Source organism: Anomaloglossus baeobatrachus, chromosome 9, assembly GCF_048569485.1.
Source record: "Anomaloglossus baeobatrachus isolate aAnoBae1 chromosome 9, aAnoBae1.hap1, whole genome shotgun sequence".
Lineage (NCBI taxonomy): Eukaryota > Metazoa > Chordata > Amphibia > Anura > Aromobatidae > Anomaloglossus > Anomaloglossus baeobatrachus.
Window position 1 is genome coordinate 216,427,576 of NC_134361.1, and position 20,076 is coordinate 216,447,651.

A 20,076-nucleotide genomic window follows, 5' to 3' on the forward strand; every position below is an offset into this window, starting at 1 on the left:
ATCCGGTGCGGTTCTCATTATTTATCCTCTGGTGATCCGGTGCGGTTCTCATTATTTATCCTCTGGTGATCCGGTGCGGTTCTCATTATTTATCCTCTGGTGATCTGGTGCGGTTCTCATTATTTATCCTCCGGTGATCCGGTGCGGTTCCCATAATTTATCCTCTGGTGATCCGGTGCGGTTCTCATTATTTATCCTCTGGTGATCTGGTGCGGTTCTCATTATTTATCCTCCGGTGATCCTGTGCGGTTCTCATTATTTATCCTCCGGTGATCCGGTGCGATTCCCATAATTTATCCTCTGGTGATCCGGTGCGGTTCTCATTATTTATCCTCTGGTGATCTGGTGCGGTTCTCATTATTTATCCTCCGGTGATCCGGTGCGGTTCTCATTATTTATCCTCCGGTGATCCGGTGCAGTTCTCATTATTTATCCTCTGGCGGTCTTATTAACCCTTGCAGTCTCATGACATGTACTTCGCTGCTGCCACAACTCTTGACCGTTTTTGCATTTTTTCCTTTTTCTCTTTCCCCCTTTTTCTCTTCTTCCGCACTATTACTTTATCATCTTATGGTCTCTTCTCTTCCCAGTTTCTTTTCTTTTTTTCTCTCTTTGTTCATTGTCTTGCCACTTTCTAACTATTCCTTCCTCCTTTTCGGCATTATCACCGCCAATTTCCCCCGTTCACGCATCGCCTTTTATTACACTATATTGGCAAAATAAACCGCACATTCATCCGCCTTGTTAAAAAGAAACCGTCACCCGATTTTTCATGTGTGAACTATGACCGGCACCTTCTGCAGCTCCTGTGCTACATTCCATAAGAATCTATATTATCCCCCCGACTCGCCCTGTACACCCCGAAAATATTCTATATTCTCCCGCACTGTATATAAATCTGGAGGGTCCGGTGGCCATCCTTGGTGCGTCGTCTATCCTTCCTCTCCGCTACTGATCGCCGTCCTATTCCTCTGATGTGGATGACACTTCCTGCTTCATGCACATAGCTGGGGGAAATCCGGTGCCTGTGCATGTGCATGCAGCAGGAAGTGTCATCCTCATCAGAGAAAGGACAGACGCCGCACCAAGGACGGCCGCCGGACCCTCCAGATTTACACACAGCGCAGGACAATATAAAGGTGTACAGGGCGATAATATACAGAACAGACCAAAAGTTTGGACACACCTTCTCATCTCTAGAACAACTGTTAATAGGAGACTTCGTGCAGCAGCCTTCATGGTAAAATAGCTGCTAGGAAACCACTGCTAAGGACAGGAACAAGCAGAAGAGAACACAAGGAATGGACATTAGACCAGTGGAGATCTGTGCTTTGGTCTGATGAGTCCAAATGTGAGATCTTTGGATCCAACCACCGTGTCTTTGTAGAAAAGGTGAACGGATGGACTCTACATGGCTGGTTCCCACCGTGAAGCATGGAGGAGGAGGTGTGATGGGGGGGGGGGGGGCTTTGCTGGTGACACTGTTGGGGATTTATTCAAAATTGAAGGCATACTGAACCAGCATGGCTACCACAGCATCTTGCAGCGGCGTGCTATTGCATCCGGCTTGCGTTTAATTGGACCAGCATTTATTTTTCAACAGGACAATGACCTCAAACACACCTCCAGGCTGTGTAAGGGCTATTTGACTAAGAAGGAGAGTGATGGGTGCTACGCCAGATGACCTGGCCTCCACAGTCACCAGACCTGAACCCAATCGAGATGGTCTGGGGTGAGCTGGACCGCAGAGTGACGGCAAAAGGGCCAACAAGTGCTAAGCATCTCTGGGAACTCCTTCAAGACTGTTGGAAAACCATTTCCGGTGACGACCTCTTGAAGCTCATCAAGAGAATGCCAAGAGTGTGCAAAGCAGTAATCAAAGCAAAAGGTGGCTACTTTGAAGAATCTAGAATATAAGACATATTTTCAGTTGTTTCACAATTTAAGTATTTCATTCCACATGTGTTAATTCATAGTTTTGATGCCTTCAATGTGAATCTACAATTTTCAGAGTCCTGAAAATAAAGAAAACTCTTTGAATGAGAAGGTGTGTCCAAACTTTTGGTCTGTACTGTATGCCTTTATAGAGCACAGCACAGGAACGCTGAAGGTGCAAGCCATAGTTCACACACAAAAAATCTGGCGACAGGTTCCTTTTAAAGGGAGGGAAATGATACTTTGATTTCCTGACAATTCTTTGTACATGAGACCTCGATGATTATTTCCTCCTTTCTTGCACATTATTGATCACTGTGTATATATTTCTGTAGCACTGATGAAGGTCTGAATGTGACCGAAACGTCGACCCCTTTTTTGGGGGATTGCAAGGACCACATAAAAATATTACTACTTGAAGCAATAATCTGAGGCAGGTATTAGGCACATTTTACTAAAGCATAGGATCCGACCTATGCACCCACCCCCGGTTATACTACATTTATACTCTCAGTAGATCCTTGGCTGCCATGGCGACCAGTGATCGTGTTGCCTGAGAAGTTGATAGTTGACAATGAGTGAAGCCCAGTTTGGTCCCCGTTACCTGCTGCGATGGGAGCAGACACCGCCAGGGGCCTCCTGCTCAGCACCGGGACTCGCAGGCACGGAGCAGACACCGCCAGGGGCCTCCTGCTCAGCACCGGGACTCGCAGGCACGGAGCAGACACCGCCAGGGGCCTCCTGCTCAGCACCGGGACTCGCAGGCACGGAGCAGACACCGCCAGGGGCCTCCTGCTCAGCACCGGGACTCGCAGGCACGGAGCAGACACCGCCAGGGGCCTCCTGCTCAGCACCGGGACTCGCAGGCACGGAGCAGACACCGCCAGGGGCCTCCTGCTCAGCACCGGGACTCGCAGGCACGGAGCAGACACCGCCAGGGGCCTCCTGCTCAGCACCGGGACTCGCAGGCACGGAGCAGACACCGCCAGGGGCCTCCTGCTCAGCACCGGGACTCACAGGCACGGAGCAGACACCGCCAGGGGCCTCCTGCTCAGCACCGGGACTCACAGACACGGAGCAGACACCGCCAGGGGCCTCCTGCTCAGCACCGGGACTCACAGGCACGGAGCAGACACCGCCAGGGGCCTCCTGCTCAGCACCGGGACTCACGGGCACGGAGCAGACACCGCCAGGGGCCTCCTGCTCAGCACCGGGACTCGCAGGAACGGAGCAGACACCGCCAGGGGCCTCCTGCTCAGCACCGGGACTCGCAGGAACGGAGCAGACACCGCCAGGAACCTCCTGCTCAGCACCGGGACTCGCAGGAACGGAGCAGACACCGCCAGGGGCCCCCTGCTCAGCCCCGGGACTCGCAGGAACGGAGCAGACACCGCCAGGGGCCTCCTGCTCAGCCCCGGGACTCGCAGGAACGGAGCAGACACCGCCAGGGGCCTCCTGCTCAGCACCGGGACTCGAAGATGCCACCTTCGCCATAGACTGCAGCATCTCAGCGGTTGAATGTCAGGATTGGAGTTCTCTCTAATCACAGCCGCTGTATGGGTGGCACTGGCTGATCACAGGCGCAGCCCCTGCAGGGGGGGGGGCGGATTTGTGCTCGTGGCATGATGATCACCAGACGGGCGTGCTCACCTGGATGTGGCGTACAACACGAAGACGCTGGCGGCCCGGGAGATGGCACTGCGCGCTTCCTTCGACACGTTAACCCCTTCTGGGAGCTGAAGAGTGAAAATAAAACAGAATATAAAGATTAATGTGCGGGGAGTCGTAGTGGAGGTTGGCGGCTCTAGGGGACGGCGGAGGTTGGAGGCTCACGGGGACGGCGGAGGTTGGAGGCTCACGGGGACGGCGGAGGTTGGAGGCTCACGGGGACGGCGGAGGTTGGAGGCTCACGGGGACGGCGGAGGTTGGAGGCTCACGGGGACGGCGGAGGTTGGAGGCTCACGGGGACGGCGGAGGTTGGAGGCTCACGGGGACGGCGGAGGTTGGAGGCTCACGGGGACGGCGGAGGTTGGAGGCTCACGGGGGAGACGGAGGGTCATGGCTTACAGGGGCGGCTGAGGTTGGTGGCTAATAGGGGCGGCGGAGGGTCGCGGCTCATGGGGGCGGCAGAGGGTCACGGCTCACGGGGGCGGCGGAGGGTCACGGCTCACGGGGGCGGCGGAGGGTCACGGCTGAAGGTGGTGCGGCGCCACTTACGGATTCCTTAATGATCCGCGTGATGACAGCGTTGGGCAGGTTCAGGTCCTCCGGTCTCTCCGCCATCTTGTCTGCTGATTTCTGCAGGAAGACACCACAGGTTACTTATATTTTCCTGCTGTAGTCCTAGTCTCAGGCCATGGTTATTCCCCCTATGACCTGCCCCCATTACATTGCAGTGACCCCGTGTACAGGAGGGAGTATGACCTCCAGACTTACTCTGACTGCTCACAGCTATGGCGCTGCTACAAGTCTCGGCATGGACAGAGCTCTGTATGCTGGGAGTTGTAGTTCCTCACCAGTAGTCTCCACAGTGCAAGTATAATTCGGTTCCCGCCAAGAGAAGCAAAGCAGCTTCCGTACACCACGTGCTCTCCAGGCCACGCCTCTCTAAGGTTAGAGATGCGTTTCATTGATACGTCACGTTATGCGTTTCACGCCTCGGAATGAACAGCCAATCAACAGAGGTGGGGTGTAACTCGCGTTTCAGGCGTGTGGCGTCTTCTGTTGCCATGGTGCCCAGGGCTCGGTAAGTGTTTAATGATTATCGCGATAGTGGTGGGTGCTTAGTGTAGAGTGAGGGGGCGTCATCTGTCCGGAGCTTGCTGGGGTTTGTAGTCCTGCGTTTTGTGTCAATAAAGCTTTATAACAACTTCCAGAAATGAAAAACTTTGTTGTGATGAAAGCAACCAATCAGCGTTCACGTTTCATGTCTTATACTGCTCTGGTGAAATGAAAACTGTTTTCTGATTGGTTGCTATAGGAAACAATGACTTTCTTTTGTTTTTAAATGCCCTGTTCTATTTAACCCCTTCACTCCATGGTGCGGGCTCAGGGGCTGCGCTGATGGTGGCGCTGTGTGTGTGTGTTTCAGGCTGGAGGTCGTATAATGAGCGCCACACATGGAGCTGGATGAGACTGTGTGTGACAGGGCGGTGTGTCCCCATCCGCAGTGCTGGGTGACGCTGCGCAGGATCGAACAGGGCAACCCACGACTCCGGCCGCCCCCGCCAGCCAACAGACAACCCCCCCGAGGTGATGGTACAGTATACACCGACACCGCCATTATGTTCTCTGCATCTGTCTGTGCTCATTCCTCCAATGATTATTCCACAGGTGGTCTCCCCATTCTGAGTGTGAGCACCCTGCCGAGCAGCCGGACCCTACAAGATGGGGGAGCGATGGAGGGGTCCAGAGGAGGCACCCCCAACACACCGAGCACCTGGACCAGCACCGCCGGAAGCAGGTGAGTCCAGAAACGGCACTCGTCCTTCTACAGTATGAATACACCAGTACATGCCCCCATCCCCATCTTCAGGGGCTCCTGTGTCCTCCCGTCCTACATCCAGAGGCATTAATATGCAGAAAAGGATGTGCTTGGTGATGTACGGCTCGGCATTGTGCTTGGTGATGTACGGCTCGGCATTGTGCTTGGTGATGTACGGCTCGGCATTGTGCTTGGTGATGTATGGCTCGGCATTGTGCTTGGTGATGTATGGCTCGGCATTGTGCTTGGTGATGTATGGCTCGGCATTGTGCTTGGTGATGTATGGCTCGGCATTGTGCTTGGTGATGTATGGGCTCGGCATTGTGCTTGGTGATGTACGGCTCGGCATTGTGCTTGGTGATGTACGGCTCGGCATTGTGCTTGGTGATGTATGGCTCGGCATTGTGCTTGGTGATGTACGGCTCGGCATTGTGCTTGGTGATGTATGGCTCGGCATTGTGCTCGGTGATGTTATGGCTAAGCATTGTGCTTGGTGATGTATGGCTCGGCATTGTGCTTGGTAATATATGGCTCCGCATTGTGCTTGGTGATGTACGGCTCGGCATTGTGCTTGGTGATGTACGGCTCGGCATTGTGCTTGGTGATGTATGGCTCGGCATTGTGCTTGGTGATGTATGGCTCGGCATTGTGCTTGTTGATGTACGGCTCAGCATTGTGCTTGGTGATGTACGGCTCGGCATTGTGCTTGGTGATGTACGGCTCGGCATTGTGCTTGGTGATGTATGGTTCGGCATTGTGCTTGGTGATGCACGGCTCTGCATTGTGCTTGGTTATGTACGGCTCGGCATTGTGCTTGGTGATGTACGGCTCGGCATTGTGCTTGGTGATGTATGGCTCGGCATTGTGCTTGGTGATGTACGGCTCGGCATTGTGCTTGGTGATGTACGGCTCGGCATTGTGCTTGGTGATGTACGGCTCGGCATTGTGCTTGGTGATGTACGGCTCGGCATTGTGCTTGGTGATGTATGGCTCGGCATTGTGCTTGGTGATGTACGGCTCGGCATTGTGCTTGGTGATGTATGGCTCGGCATTGTGCTTGGTGATGCACGGCTCGGCATTGTGCTTGGTGATGCACGGCTCGGCATTGTGCTTGGTGATGTACGGCTCGGCATTGTGCTTGGTGATGTACGGCTCGGCATTGTGCTTGGTGATGCACGGCTCGGCATTGTGCTCGGTGATGTATGGCTCGGCATTGTGCTCGGTGATGTACGGCTCGGCATTGTGCTTGGTGATGTACGGCTCGGCATTGTGCTTGGTGATGTATGGCTCGGCATTGAGCTTGGTGATGTACGGCTCGGCATTGTGCTTGGTGATGTATGGCTCGGCATTGTGCTTGGTGATGTACGGCTCGGCATTGTGCTTGGTGATGCACGGCTCGGCATTGTGCTTGGTGATGTACGGCTCGGCATTGTACTTGGTGATGTATGGCTCGGCATTGTGCTTGGTGATGTACGGCTCGGCATTGTGCTTGGTGATGTACGGCTCGGCATTGTGCTTGGTGATGTACGGATCGCATTGTGCTTGGTGATGCACGGCTCGGCATTGTGCTTGGTGATGTACGGCTCGGCATTGTGCTTGGTGATGTACGGCTTGGCATTGTGCTCGGTGATGTACGGCTCGGCATTGTGCTTGGTTATGATGGCTCGGCATTGTGCTTGGTGATGTATGGCTCGGCATTGTGCTTGGTGATGTACGGCTCGGCATTGTGCTTGTTGATGTACGGCTCAGCATTGTGCTTGGTGATGTATGGCTCGGCATTGTGCTTGGTGATGTACGGCTCGGCATTGTGCTTGGTGATGTACGGCTCAGCATTGTGCTTGGTGATGTATGGCTCGGCATTGTGCTTGGTGATGTACGGCTCGGCATTGTGCTTGGTGATGTATGGCTCGGCATTGTGCTTGGTGATGTACGGCTCAGCATTGTGCTTGGTGATGTATGGCTCGGCATTGTGCTTGGTTATGATGGCTCGGCATTGTGCTTGGTGATGTATGGCTCGGCATTGTGCTTGGTGATGTACGGCTCGGCATTGTGCTTGTTGATGTACGGCTCAGCATTGTGCTTGGTGATGTATGGCTCGGCATTGTGCTTGGTGATGTACGGCTCGGCATTGTGCTTGGTGATGTACGGCTCAGCATTGTGCTTGGTGATGTATGGCTCGGCATTGTGCTTGGTGATGTACGGCTCGGCATTGTGCTTGGTGATGTATGGCTCGGCATTGTGCTTGGTGATGTACGGCTCAGCATTGTGCTTGGTGATGTATGGCTCGGCATTGTGCTTGGTGATGTACGGCTCAGCATTGTGCTTGGTGATGTATGGCTCGGCATTGTGCTTGGTGATGTACAGCTCAGCATTGTGCTTGGTGATGTACGGCTCGGCATTGTGCTTGGTGATGTACGGCTCAGCATTGTGCTTGGTGATGTATGGCTCGGCATTGTGCTTGGTGATGTACGGCTCGGCATTGTGCTTGGTGATGTATGGCTCGGCATTGTGCTTGGTGATGTACGGCTCAGCATTGTGCTTGGTGATGTATGGCTCGGCATTGTGCTTGGTGATGTATGGCTCAGCATTGTGCTTGGTGATGTACGGCTCAGCATTGTGCTTGGTGATGTACGGCTCAGCATTGTGCTTGGTGATGTACGGCTCGGCATTGTGCTTGGTGATGTACGGCTCGGCATTGTGCTTGGTGATGTATGGCTCTGCATTGTGCTTGGTGATGTGCGGCTCGGCGTCGCGCTTGGTGACATCAATGGAAGTCAGTACTGCAAAATGTGCGTCCTCATACTTTTCCGTATATTTACCGGTGTCTCTTTCTGTTTTCCGTCTTTGTGTTCTCAGTATGGAGAAAATCTTCTTTCCGGGTGTAAACTCCTTCAAGGAGATCATCGCACCTTCTCGGGGATCTGGATCTTCTCTCTCTTGTCAGAGGCCTCAGAAGGTGAAGAGATGGCGGCACTTCTACATCTGACTGTCCCCTTCCCCTCTAGTAATTGGGAATCTATGTAGGGATCACATGCAGGGACAAGATCACATTCTGTATCACTATACATAGTGGATCCCACCAACAATGCATTCTGTTTTTTAGGTGAAGATTCTCCATCCCTCCTTTCAGGATACAAGGAGCAGAGATGTGACCATTGTGTGGGTGCCGAATCCCCAGCACAACCCCCCGAAAACAGAGGACAGGTCTGTATACAACCGCCATAGAGCGGTATTCACTGCAGTCACCCCGAGATGGAAAGAGATTTCTCCATTTGATTTTAGAGAAAAACCTCTTAAAGTTTGGATAAAACATCTTACACTGAACGACCAACCGGGAGGAGCCAAGAGAGAAAAGCCCAATCCAGAGCGGGTAAGAGACAACACACTGCGACGGAAAGCCAGCTGCGAAACAGAAGAGACCAGTGTAAAGAGGGGCACTATTATAGCAGTCATATTCTTGTATATTGGGGCAGTATTATAGTAGTTATATTCTTGTACATAGGGGCAGTATTATAGTAGTTATATTCTTGTATATAGGAGCAGTATTATAGTAGTTATATTCTTGTACATAGGAGCAGTATTATAGTAGTTATATTCTTGTATATTGGGGCAGTATTATAGTAGTTATATTCTTGTACATAGGGGGCATTATTATAGTAGTTATATTCTTGTACATAGGAGCAGTATTATAGTAGTTATATTCTTGTATATTGGGGCAGTATTATAGTAGTTATATTCTTGTACATAGGGGGCATTATTATAGTAGTTATATTCTTGTATATAGGGGCAGTATTATAGTAGTTATATTCTTGTACATAGGAGGCAGTATTATAGTAGTTATATTCTTGTATATTGGGGCAGTATTATAGTAGTTATATTCTTGTATATTGGGGCAGTATTATAGTAGTTATATTCTTGTACATAGGGGGCAGTATTATAGTAGTTATATTCTTGTACATAGGGGGCAGTATTATAGTAGTTATATTCTTGTATATAGGAGCAGTATTATAGTAGTTATATTCTTGTACATAGGGGGCAGTATTATAGTAGTTATATTCTTGTACATAGGGGCAGTATTATAGGAGTTATATTCTTGTATATAGGAGCAGTATTATAGTAGTTATATTCTTGTATATTGAGTCAGTATTATAGTAGTTATATTCTTGTACATAGGGGGCAGTATTATAGTAGTTATATTCTTGTACATAGGGGCAGTATTATAGGAGTTATATTCTTGTATATAGGAGCAGTATTATAGTAGTTATATTCTTGTACATAGCGGGCAGTAGTATAGTAGTTATATTCTTGTACATAGGAGCAGTATTATAGTAGTTATATTCTTGTACATAGGGGGCAGTATTATAGTAGTTATATTCTTGTACATAGTGCAGTATTATAGTAGTTATATTCTTGTATATTGAGTCAGTATTATAGTAGTTATATTCTTGTATATAGGATCAGTATTATAGTAGTTATATTCTTGTACATAGGATCAGTATTATAGTAGTTATATTCTTGTATATAGGGGCAGTATTATAGTAGTTATATTCTTGTACATAGGGGGCAGTATTATAGTAGTTATATTCTTGTATATAGGAGCAGTATTATAGTAGTTATATTCTTGTACATAGGAGCAGTATTATAGTAGTTATATTCTTGTATATAGGAGCAGTATTATAGGAGTTATATTCTTGTATATAGGAGCAGTATTATAGTAGTTATATTCTTGTACATAGGGGGCAGTATTATAGTAGTTATATTCTTGTACATAGGGGCAGTATTATAGGAGTTATATTCTTGTATATAGGAGCAGTATTATAGTAGTTATATTCTTGTATATTGAGTCAGTATTATAGTAGTTATATTCTTGTACATAGGGGGCAGTATTATAGTAGTTATATTCTTGTATATAGGAGCAGTATTATAGTAGTTATATTCTTGTACATAGGGGGCAGTATTATAGTAGTTATATTCTTGTACATAGGGGCAGTATTATAGGAGTTATATTCTTGTATATAGGAGCAGTATTATAGTAGTTATATTCTTGTATATTGAGTCAGTATTATAGTAGTTATATTCTTGTACATAGGGGGCAGTATTATAGTAGTTATATTCTTGTACATAGGGGCAGTATTATAGGAGTTATATTCTTGTATATAGGAGCAGTATTATAGTAGTTATATTCTTGTACATAGCGGGCAGTAGTATAGTAGTTATATTCTTGTACATAGGAGCAGTATTATAGTAGTTATATTCTTGTACATAGGGGGCAGTATTATAGTAGTTATATTCTTGTACATAGTGCAGTATTATAGTAGTTATATTCTTGTATATTGAGTCAGTATTATAGTAGTTATATTCTTGTACATAGGAGCAGTATTATAGTAGTTATATTCTTGTATATAGGAGCAGTATTATAGTAGTTATATTCTTGTACATAGGAGCAGTATTATAGTAGTTATATTCTTGTACATAGGGGTCAGTATTATAGTAGTTATATTCTTGTATATTGGGTCAGTATTATAGTAGTTATATTCTTGTACATAGGGGCAGTATTATTGTAGTTATATTCTTGTATATTGGGGCAGTATTATAGTAGTTATATTCTTGTACATAGGGGCAGTATTATAGTAGTTATATTCTTGTACATAGGGGCAGTATTATAGTAGTTATATTCTTGTATATAGGAGCAGTATTATAGTAGTTATATTCTTGTACATAGGGGGCAGTATTATAGTAGATATATTCTTGTACATAGGAGCAGTATTATAGTAGTTATATTCTTGTATATAGGAGCAGTATTATAGTAGTTATATTCTTGTATATTGAGTCAGTATTATAGTAGTTATATTCTTGTACATAGGGGGCAGTATTATAGTAGTTATATTCTTGTATATAGGAGCAGTATTATAGTAGTTATATTCTTGTATATTGAGTCAGTATTATATTAGTTATATTCTTGTACATAGGAGCAGTATTATAGTAGTCATATTCTTGTATATAGGAGCAGTATTATAGTAGTTATATTCTTGTACATAGGAGCAGTATTATAGTAGTTATATTCTTGTACATAGGGGCAGTATTATAGTAGTTATATTCTTGTATATTGGGTCAGTATTATAGTAGTTATATTCTTGTACATAGGGGCAGTATTATAGTAGTTATATTCTTGTATATAGGGGCAGTATTATAGTAGTTATATTCTTGTATATAGGGGCAGTATTATAGTAGTTATATTCTTGTACATAGGGGCAGTATTATAGTAGTTATATTCTTGTACATAGGGGCAGTATTATAGTAGTTATATTCTTGTACATAGGGGGGCAGTATTATAGTAGTTATATTCTTGTACATAGGGGGGCAGTATTATAGTAGTTATATTCTTGTACATAGGGGCAGTATTATAGTAGTTATATTCTTGTACATAGGGGTAGTATTATAGTAGTTATATTCTTGTACATAGGGGCAGTATTATAGTAGTTATATTCTTGTACATAGGGGGGCAGTATTATAGTAGTTATATTCTTGTACATAGGGGCAGTATTATAGTAGTTATATTCTTGTGCATAGGGGCAGTATTATAGTAGTTATATTCTTGTACATAGGGGGCAGTATTATAGTAGTTATATTCCTGTACATAGGGGGCAGTATTATAGTAGTTATATTCTTGTACATAGGGGCAGTATTATAGTAGTTATATTCTTGTACATAGGGGCAGTATTATAGTAGTTATATGCTTGTACATAGGGGGCAGTATTATAGTAGTTATATTCTTGTACATAGGGGCAGTATTATAGTAGTTATATGCTTGTACATAGGGGCAGTATTATAGTAGTTATATTCTTGTACATAGGGGCAGTATTATAGTAGTTATATGCTTGTACATAGGGGGCAGTATTATAGTAGTTATATTCTTGTACATAGGGGCAGTATTATAGTAGTTATATTCCTGTACATAGGGGGCAGTATTATAGTAGTTATATTCTTGTACATAGGGGCAGTATTATAGTAGTTATATTCTTGTACATAGGGGCAGTATTATAGTAGTTATATGCTTGTACATAGGGGGCAGTATTATAGTAGTTTTATTCTTGTATATAGGAGCAGTATTATAGTAGTTATATTCTTGTACATAGGGGCAGTATTATAGTAGTTATATTCTTGTACATAGGGGGCAGTATTATAGTAGTTATATTCTTGTACATAGTGCAGTATTATAGTAGTTATATTCCTGTACATAGGGGGCAGTATTATAGTAGTTATATTCTTGTACATAGGGGCAGTATTATAGTAGTTATATGCTTGTACATAGGGGGCAGTATTATAGTAGTTTTATTCTTGTATATAGGAGCAGTATTATAGTAGTTATATTCTTGTACATAGGGGCAGTATTATAGTAGCTATATTCTTGTACATAGGGGCAGTATTAGGCTATGTGCGCACGTCGCGTAAAAACATGCAGTTACGCTGCGCTTTGTAGTGCAGCGTAACTGCATGCGTCCTGCGTCCCCTGCACAGTCTATGGAGACTGTGCAGGGGCCGTGCGCACGTGGCGTTTAAGAGCGCAGCGCTTCGGCTACTGCCGAAGCGCTGCGCAAAAAGAAGTGACATGTCACTTCTTTCCTGCGCTTTGCCGGCAGCTCCTGCTCTGTCTATGGCAGGAGCTGCAGGCAGAGCGCATGGAATCGGCGCTCACTACGGACATTTCTGCAGCGATCTAAAGCGCACATGTGCTCTTCAGATCGCTGCAGAAATTTCTGCAGGGCTTGTACGCAACGTGCGCACATAGCCTTATAGTAGTTATATTCTTGTACATAGGGGCAGTATTATAGTAGTTATATTCTTGTACATAGGGGGCAGTATTATAGTAGTTATATTCCTGTACATAGGGGGCAGTATTATAGTAGTTATATTCCTGTACATAGGGGGCAGTATTATAGTAGTTATATTCTTGTACATAGGGGCAGTATTATAGTAGTTATATTCTTGTATATAGGAGCAGTATTATAGTAGTTATATTCTTGTACATAGGAGCAGTATTATAGTAGTTATATTCTTGTACATAGGAGCAGTATTATAGTAGTTATATTCTTGTACATAGGGGCAGTATTATAGGAGTTATATTCTTGTATATAGGAGCAGTATTATAGTAGTTATATTCTTGTATATTGAGTCAGTATTATAGTAGTTATATTCTTGTACATAGGGGGCAGTATTATAGTAGTTATATTCTTGTACATAGGGGCAGTATTATAGTAGTTATATTCTTGTACATAGGGGCAGTATTATAGGAGTTATATTCTTGTATATAGGAGCAGTATTATAGTAGTTATATTCTTGTATATTGAGTCAGTATTATAGTAGTTATATTCTTGTACATAGGGGCAGTATTATAGTAGTTATATTCTTGTACATAGGGGGCAGTATTATAGTAGTTATATTCTTGTACATAGGAGCAGTATTATAGTAGTTATATTCTTGTACATAGGGGCAGTATTATAGGAGTTATATTCTTGTATATAGGAGCAGTATTATAGTAGTTATATTCTTGTATATTGAGTCAGTATTATAGTAGTTATATTCTTGTACATAGGAGCAGTATTATAGTAGTTATATTCTTGTATATAGGGGACAGTATTATAGTAGTTATATTCTTGTACATAGGGGTCAGTATTATAGTAGTTATATTCTTGTATATTGGGTCAGTATTATAGTAGTTATATTCTTGTACATAGGGGCAGTATTATAGTAGTTATATTCTTGTATATTGGGGCAGTATTATAGTAGTTATATTCTTGTATATAGGGGCAGTATTATAGTAGTTATATTCTTGTATATAGGGGCAGTATTATAGTAGTTATATTCTTGTACATAGGGGCAGTATTATAGTAGTTATATTCTTGTACATAGGGGCAGTATTATAGTAGTTATATTCTTGTACATAGGGGCAGTATTATAGTAGTTATATTCTTGTACATAGGGGCAGTATTATAGTAGTTATATTCTTGTACATAGGGGGGCAGTATTATAGTAGTTATATTCTTGTACATAGGGGGGCAGTATTATAGTAGTTATATTCTTGTACATAGGGGCAGTATTATAGTAGTTATATTCTTGTACATAGGGGTAGTATTATAGTAGTTATATTCTTGTACATAGGGGGCAGTATTATAGTAGTTATATTCCTGTACATAGGGGGCAGTATTATAGTAGTTATATTCTTGTACATAGGGGCAGTATTATAGTAGTTATATTCTTGTACATAGGGGCAGTATTATAGTAGTTATATGCTTGTACATAGGGGGCAGTATTATAGTAGTTATATTCTTGTACATAGGGGCAGTATTATAGTAGTTATATTCCTGTACATAGGGGGCAGTATTATAGTAGTTATATTCTTGTACATAGGGGCAGTATTATAGTAGTTATATTCTTGTACATAGGGGCAGTATTATAGTAGTTATATGCTTGTACATAGGGGGCAGTATTATAGTAGTTTTATTCTTGTATATAGGAGCAGTATTATAGTAGTTATATTCTTGTACATAGGGGCAGTATTATAGTAATTATATTCTTGTGTGTAGGAGCAGTATTATAGTAGTTATATTCCTGTACATAGGGGGCAGTATTATAGTAGTTATATTCCTGTACATAGGGGGCAGTATTATAGTAGTTATATTCTTGTACATAGGGGCAGTATTATAGTAGTTATATTCTTGTATATAGAGGCAGTATTATAGTAGTTATATTCTTGTACATAGGGGCAGTATTATAGTAGTTATATTCTTGTACATAGGGGGCAGTATTATAGTAGTTATATTCTTGTACATAGGGGGCATTATTCTAGTAGTTATATTCTTGTATATAGGGGCAGTATTATAGTAATTATATTCTTGTACATAGGGGCATTATTATAGTAGTTATATTCTTGTACATAGGGGCAGTATTATAGTAATTATATTCTTGTACATAGGGGCATTATTATAGTAGTTATATTCTTGTACATAGGGGCAGTATTATAGTAATTATATTCTTGTACATAGGGGGCAGTATTATAGTAGTTATATGCTTGTACATAGGGGGCAGTATTATAGTAGTTATATTCTTGTACATAGGAGCAGTATTATAGTAGTTATATTCTTGTACATAGGGGGTAGTATTATAGTAATTATATTCTTGTACATAGGGGCAGTATTATAGTAGTTATATTCTTGTACATAGGGGCAGTATTATAGTAGTTATATTCTTGTACATAGGGGCAGTATTATAGTAATTATATTCTTGTGTGTAGGAGCAGTATTATAGTAGTTATATTCTTGTACATAGGGGGTAGTATTATAGTAGTTATATTCTTGTACATAGGGGCAGTATTATAGTAGTTATATTCTTGTACATAGGGGGTAGTATTATAGTAGTTATATTCTTGTACATAGGGGCAGTATTATAGTAGTTATATTCTTGTACATAGGGGGAGTATTATAGTAATTATATTCTTGTCTATAGGAGCAGTATTATAGTAGTTATATTCTTGTACATAGGGGCAGTATTATAGTAGTTATATGCTTGTACATAGGGGGCAGTATTATAGTAGTTATATTCTTGTACATAGGAGCAGTATTATAGTAGTTATATTCTTGTACATAGGGGCAGTATTATAGTAGTTATATGCTTGTACATAGGGGGCAGTATTATAGTAGTTATATTCTTGTACATAGGGGGTAGTATTATAGTAGTTATATTCTTGTACATAGGGGGCAGTATTATAGTAGGTATATTCTTGTACATAGGGGCAGTATTATAGTAGTTATATTCTTGTATATAGGAGCAGTATTATAGTAGTTATATTCTTGTACATAGGGAGCAGTATTATAGTAGTTATATTCTTGTACATAGGGGCAGTATTATAGTAGTTATATTCTTGTATATAGGAGCAGTATTATAGTAGTTATATTCTTGTACATATGGGCAGTATTATAGTAGTTATATTCTTGTACATAGGGGGCAGTATTATAGTAGTTATATTCTTGTACATAGGAGCAGTATTATAGTAGTTATATTCTTGTACATATGGGCAGTATTATAGTAGTTATATGCTTGTACATAGGAGCAGTATTATAGTAGTTATATTCTTGTACATAGGGGGTAGTATTATAGTAGTTATATTCTTGTACATAGGGGGCAGTATTATAGTAGGTATATTCTTGTACATAGGGGCAGTATTATAGTAGTTATATTCTTGTATATAGGAGCAGTATTATAGTAGTTATATTCTTGTACATAGGGAGCAGTATTATAGTAGTTATATTCTTGTACATAGGGGCAGTATTATAGTAGTTATATTCTTGTATATAGGAGCAGTATTATAGTAGTTATATTCTTGTACATAGGAGCAGTATTATAGTAGTTATATTCTTGTACATAGGAGCAGTATTATAGTAGTTATATTCTTGTACATAGGAGCAGTATTATAGTAGTTATATTCTTGTACATAGGGGGCAGTATTATAGTAGTTATATTCCTGTACATAGGGGGCAGTATTATAGTAGTTATATTCCTGTACATAGGGGGCAGTATTATAGTAGTTATATTCTTGTACATAGGGGCAGTATTATAGTAGTTATATTCTTGTATATAGAGGCAGTATTATAGTAGTTATATTCTTGTACATAGGGGCAGTATTATAGTAGTTATATTCTTGTACATAGGGGGCAGTATTATAGTAGTTATATTCTTGTACATAGGGGGCATTATTCTAGTAGTTATATTCTTGTATATAGGGGCAGTATTATAGTAATTATATTCTTGTACATAGGGGCATTATTATAGTAGTTATATTCTTGTACATAGGGGCAGTATTATAGTAATTATATTCTTGTACATAGGGGCATTATTATAGTAGTTATATTCTTGTACATAGGGGCAGTATTATAGTAATTATATTCTTGTACATAGGGGGCAGTATTATAGTAGTTATATTCTTGTACATAGGAGCAGTATTATAGTAGTTATATTCTTGTACATAGGAGCAGTATTATAGTAGTTATATTCTTGTACATAGGGGGTAGTATTATAGTAATTATATTCTTGTACATAGGGGCAGTATTATAGTAGTTATATTCTTGTACATAGGGGCAGTATTATAGTAGTTATATTCTTGTACATAGGGGCAGTATTATAGTAATTATATTCTTGTGTGTAGGAGCAGTATTATAGTAGTTATATTCTTGTACATAGGGGGTAGTATTATAGTAGTTATATTCTTGTACATAGGGGCAGTATTATAGTAGTTATATTCTTGTACATAGGGGGTAGTATTATAGTAGTTATATTCTTGTACATAGGGGCAGTATTATAGTAGTTATATTCTTGTACATAGGGGGAGTATTATAGTAATTATATTCTTGTCTATAGGAGCAGTATTATAGTAGTTATATTCTTGTACATAGGGGCAGTATTATAGTAGTTATATGCTTGTACATAGGGGGCAGTATTATAGTAGTTATATTCTTGTACATAGGAGCAGTATTATAGTAGTTATATTCTTGTACATAGGGGCAGTATTATAGTAGTTATATGCTTGTACATAGGGGGCAGTATTATAGTAGTTATATTCTTGTACATAGGAGCAGTATTATAGTAGTTATATTCTTGTACATAGGGGGTAGTATTATAGTAGTTATATTCCTGTACATAGGGGGCAGTATTATAGTAGGTATATTCTTGTACATAGGGGCAGTATTATAGTAGTTATATTCTTGTATATAGGAGCAGTATTATAGTAGTTATATTCTTGTACATAGGGAGCAGTATTATAGTAGTTATATTCTTGTACATAGGGGCAGTATTATAGTAGTTATATTCTTGTATATAGGAGCAGTATTATAGTAGTTATATTCTTGTACATAGGAGCAGTATTATAGTAGTTATATTCTTGTACATAGGAGCAGTATTATTGTAGTTATATTCTTGTACATAGGAGCAGTATTATAGTAGTTATATTCTTGTACATAGGGGGCAGTATTATAGTAGTTATATTCTTGTACATAGGGGCAGTATTATAGTAGTTATATTCTTGTACATAGGAGCAGTATTATAGTAGTTATATTCTTGTACATAGGGGCAGTATTATAGTAGTTATATTCTTGTATATAGGAGCAGTATTATAGTAGTTATATTCTTGTACATAGGGGCAGTATTATAGTAGTTATATTCTTGTATATAGGGAGCAGTATTATAGTAGTTATATTCTTGTCCATAGGGGCAGTATTATAGTAGTTATATTCTTGTCCATAGGGGCAGTATTATAGTAATATTCTTGTACATAGGGAGAAGTATTATAGTAGTTATATTCTTGTACATAGGGGCAGTATTATAGTAGTTATATTCTTGTATATAGGGGCAGTATTATAGTAGTTATATTCTTGTATATAGGGAGCAGTATTATAGTAGTTTTATTCTTGTCCATAGGGGCAGTATTATAGTAGTTATATTCTTGTATATAGGAGCAGTATTATAGTAGTTATATTTTTGTACATAGGGGCAGTATTATAGTAGCTATATTCTTGTACATAGGGAGCAGTATTATAGTAGTTATATTCTTGTCTATGGGGGCAGTATTATAGTAGTTATATTCTTGTATATAGGGGCAGTATTATAGTAGCTATATTCTTGTACATAGGGAGCAGTATTATAGTAGTTATATTCTTGTCTATGGGGGCAGTATTATAGTAGTTATATTCTTGTATATAGGAGCAGTATTATAGTAGTTATATTCTTGTACATAGGGGCAGTATTATAGTAGTTATATTCTTGTATATAGGGGCAGTATTATAGTAGTTATATTCTTGTATATAGGAGCAGTATTATAGTAGTTATATTCTTGTATATAGGAGCAGTATTATAGTAGTTATATTCTTGTACATAGGGAGCAGTATTATAGTAGTTATATTCTTGTACATAGGGGCAGTAATATAGTATATTCTTGTATATAGGGGCAGTATTATAGTAGTTATATTCTTGTACATAGGGGCAGTATTATAGTAGTTATATTCTTGTACATAGGAGCAGTATTATAGTAGTTATATTCTTGTACATAGGGGCAGTATTATAGTAGTTATATTCTTGTATATAGGAGCAGTATTATAGTAGTTATATTCTTGTCCATAGGGGCAGTATTATAGTAGTTATATTCTTGTCCATAGGGGCAGTATTATAGTAATATTCTTGTACATAGGGAGAAGTATTATAGTAGTTATATTCTTGTACATAGGGGCAGTATTATAGTAGTTATATTCTTGTATATAGGGGCAGTATTATAGTAGTTATATTCTTGTATATAGGGAGCAGTATTATAGTAGTTATATTCTTGTACATAGGGGCAGTATTATAGTAGTTATATTCTTGTATATAGGGGCAGTATTATAGTAGTTATATTCTTGTATATAGGGGCAGTATTATAGTAGTTATATTCTTGTATATAGGGGCAGTATTATAGTAGTTATATTCTTGTATATAGGGAGCAGTATTATAGTAGTTATATTCTTGTACATAGGGGCAGTATTATAGTAGCTATATTCTTGTACATAGGGGCAGCATTATAGTAGTCATATTCTTGTATATAGGGGCAGTATTATAGTATTTATATTCTTGTACATAGG

At 41.0% G+C, this 20,076-nt stretch overlaps 1 protein-coding gene and 1 long non-coding RNA gene across 3 annotated transcripts in view; one reads left to right on the forward strand and one right to left on the reverse strand.

Annotated features, from left to right (window-relative positions):
• Positions 1–3,584: 3,584 nt before the first annotated feature.
• Positions 3,585–4,534, reverse strand: LOC142251563 (uncharacterized). The gene is made up of 3 exons (XR_012725319.1): positions 4,372–4,534; positions 4,153–4,233; positions 3,585–3,671 (listed from the first exon to the last, which is right to left on the reverse strand). It is a non-coding gene; the product is annotated as an uncharacterized LOC142251563 (long non-coding RNA).
• Positions 4,535–4,603: 69 nt separating this feature from the next.
• Positions 4,604–20,076, forward strand: part of C9H9orf43 (chromosome 9 C9orf43 homolog) — a 36,610-nt gene continuing 21,137 nt past the window's right edge. For both annotated transcript variants that reach the window (XM_075324475.1, XM_075324476.1), the window contains exons 1-6: positions 4,604–4,681; positions 5,027–5,187; positions 5,269–5,398; positions 8,276–8,375; positions 8,523–8,623; positions 8,702–8,789. In XM_075324475.1, the coding sequence (XP_075180590.1) occupies positions 5,055–5,187; positions 5,269–5,398; positions 8,276–8,375; positions 8,523–8,623; positions 8,702–8,789 (552 nt within the window). In that variant the 5' untranslated portion in view covers positions 4,604–4,681; positions 5,027–5,054. The remainder of the gene's footprint in view (positions 4,682–5,026; positions 5,188–5,268; positions 5,399–8,275; positions 8,376–8,522; positions 8,624–8,701; positions 8,790–20,076) is intronic.